The following is a 2,903-nucleotide window of genomic DNA, read 5'->3' as shown; positions in this document are numbered from 1 at the left end:
GATCCTGTAAAGCTGCAGACAACCAAACCTATCAACGCAAACAGCAGCCTCACTTCTACGGAAAACCAGAAAGGCCAAAATCCATACTATAACCGATTTGGTAAAGGAATATAAATATATGTGACAAAAACTGTAAATTTTTAACCCTCCTGCGGTCTAAGCGAAACACTCAAGAACAGAAGCAAAGTGATGGTGTCCGTCAGACCATCAGTTCACAAAACCACAAAAAATACATGTTCTCTGCATTATAAATAAATATTTCAATATATATATTCAAACTGTGTGAGGTGGAAATTTCTGCTGCAGCTGAATAATGATTTAATTAGTTTAATTTAAAAAGATTTAAACTGATTTATTGCTAACAGCAGCCAACCGGTTGAGACCCAGAACCAGCCGATGTTTGGACGTTTTCTGCAGCGTTCTTTGCTTTCTGGCATGGATAGCCTTCCGTATGGTCAGCAGTGTTTTCAGTACCTGCTCCTGATCCGGATAATAAAAAGCACAGATGATCCGTCTGAGGCGCTGAATGAATCCTCTGAACAGAGAGATGACCAGAGCCGTACCCAGCAGGAAACCTGCAGAACCAGAACCAGAACCGGATCAGAACCAGAGCCAGAACCAGAGCCGTACCCAGCAGGAAACCTGCAGAACCAGAACCAGAACCGGATCAGAACCAGAGCCGTACCCAGCAGGAAACCTGCAGAACCAGAACAGGAACCGGATCAGAACTAGAACCGGACCAGTTTTAGCTCTGGTCCTGGTTCTGGCTCTGGTCCGGTTCTGGTACCGAGCAGGAAGTTGATTCTGTGGTCGGGCTCCTTCGGCTCCACCAGGCACTTCCTGCTGATGACGGTGACGTTTCCTGTCTGGAAGACGTTGAAGGACGCCACCAGGTCTCTGAAGATGTCCGAGGCGTAACCCGACCCGTTCACCTGGACCGCCACCTGGTAAGGGGCTGAGAGGACGCGCCGTTACCATGGAGACCACACAACAACGCCGCGCCACGCCGCGTCGCGCCTCACCTCTGGCGACCACGTCCACCTCCACCTGGTGGTGCACCTGGTCCAGGATCCAGAAGACCAGGAAGTCCATCGCCACAATCAGGCCGCCCCCCACCAGGTGCCTGAAGACGGAGGCCAGCCGCACCAGCACGCGGCGCCGCTCCCGCTGCGTCAGCCGCAGGGACACTGCAGAGGAACGCAGAGCGCTAGCTGCTGCTGCGCCATCTGGCTAGCGGCACCTGCAGCGGCGGGTCTTACGTGGCGTCACGTAGGTCTGCGCCTCTCTGCGCGTCAGCGGCAGAACCGAAGCGCCGCCCTCCGACGCCACCTGCTGGTCCAGCTGTCTAAACTGAGCGCTAATGTAGAAGTTATCAAAGTGCAGATCCCGCAGGTACCGGCGGTGGTACATCACCGCCCTGCACACACACACACACACACACACACACACACACACACACACACACACACACACACACACACACACACACACACACACACACACACACACACACACACACACACACACACACACACACACACACCGCAACATACAGTATTCACAGAGAAAACTATTCACACCCTAATGTACAGAAGTTTTAGTAAGAATATACCTACTACAATATAATTTATAATATAAATTATATATATATAAATGGCTCTCATGTGCCGTCACACTTCCAGGAGCTTTGTGACTGACAGCCATCCATCTTAAAAGTGTGGGGAAAAGCTGCTTGAATTGATCTTATTCAACATTAAACCTTGTTTTCTAAATCTTCTGAACATAAAATCTAAAAGGTGCGGCGTGCCTTTGTGATAGCGCTAAATGAAATGTAGCACAGATGTTTTGCTTCTGGTCTCAGAAGTTATTTAGAGAACAACTAGTAGACAGGAAGTGGAAGAAAACCCAAACTCAACTAAAAGCCTGGAGAGGCTGCAGAATACCACAAAGTCCTAGTCAAAGTCCAGACCTGAATCCATCCAATCTAAGCTGCTTTATTAAGAGAAAGGTCTGTAGATGTTTAAAACTAATAGAAAAAACCCCCAAAAGTTCTCCACTGTCGATTCAGGTGAGCTGAATATAAAGGCACGCCACACTTTTCAGATTTCATTTTTTACATAATTTTGGAAACTGACGCCACTGACACGTCGGCGTGAGTGGTTCTGAGGCTGAGTGCAGCTGAGCGGTGACCTCTGACCTGAGGAAGGAGAAGCCCAGCACCAGGAAGTTGGTGTAGATGAGCAGCTGAGTCAGCGTCTGGAAATTCTGCAGGTCGGCGGAGATTTCGGCCATGATCTCCTGGGAGACCTGCTGCAGCGTGCGGCTGGCGTTGGCGTCCACGTCGAAGCTCACCGTGGTCGAGAGGTTGAAGTCGAACTCGTGCATCATCTTCCTGAACGCGGCGATCGTGGCTGAAACAGGCGAGAGCGGTTAGGCGGCGGCGGCGGCAAGCAGCAGCAGCTGCAGGTGCAGGTGCAGGTCACTCACGCTGCGCCAGGTGCTGCTTCAGGTGAGCCGCCACGTACGACGGGATGATGCAGAACAGCTCTCCGGCTGAAACACACCAAAATTATTTACGATAATCAATAAGTCAGGTCATCACATGATGAGTTAATGCAAACTCAAGTTGCGTGATTTGTCGTTTTTCTCTCGTCTGCTGCTTTGCCAATGATCTGCCATTAATTATCAATTTTCATTAATATTAGAAAATTATTGACTTAAAACAAACTGAAAAGTTACTAATGATTTAGTTTTGTTTTTTTTCAAGTGTACTAAGATATTTGCACTAGAAACTAAACCAAAAACACTGTTTGCAGTGTGTTGTTTCTCTTGTTTTGTTTATTTCATTAGCCTTGGATAAGCTGGTGTTAGCCTTGTATCAGTTAGCATTAGCCTTGGATAAG

The 2,903-nt window shown here is 48.5% G+C and overlaps 1 protein-coding gene across 1 annotated transcript in view; it reads right to left on the bottom strand.

The window, feature by feature from the left end:
• dcst2 (DC-STAMP domain containing 2) overlaps nt 1-2,903 on the bottom strand; it is an 18,174-nt gene that overhangs the window by 10,649 nt on the left and 4,622 nt on the right. The window contains exons 6-11 of the mRNA XM_008403099.2: nt 2,488-2,553; nt 2,198-2,411; nt 1,260-1,417; nt 1,023-1,187; nt 788-955; nt 475-575 (exon numbers count right to left, since the gene is read on the bottom strand). Coding sequence (XP_008401321.1) covers nt 475-575; nt 788-955; nt 1,023-1,187; nt 1,260-1,417; nt 2,198-2,411; nt 2,488-2,553 — 872 coding nt within the window. The remainder of the gene's footprint in view (nt 1-474; nt 576-787; nt 956-1,022; nt 1,188-1,259; nt 1,418-2,197; nt 2,412-2,487; nt 2,554-2,903) is intronic.

Source organism: Poecilia reticulata, unplaced genomic scaffold (genome assembly GCF_000633615.1).
Source record: "Poecilia reticulata strain Guanapo unplaced genomic scaffold, Guppy_female_1.0+MT scaffold_293, whole genome shotgun sequence".
NCBI lineage: Eukaryota > Metazoa > Chordata > Actinopteri > Cyprinodontiformes > Poeciliidae > Poecilia > Poecilia reticulata.
This window is presented reverse-complemented; position numbering and strand designations above follow the sequence as displayed.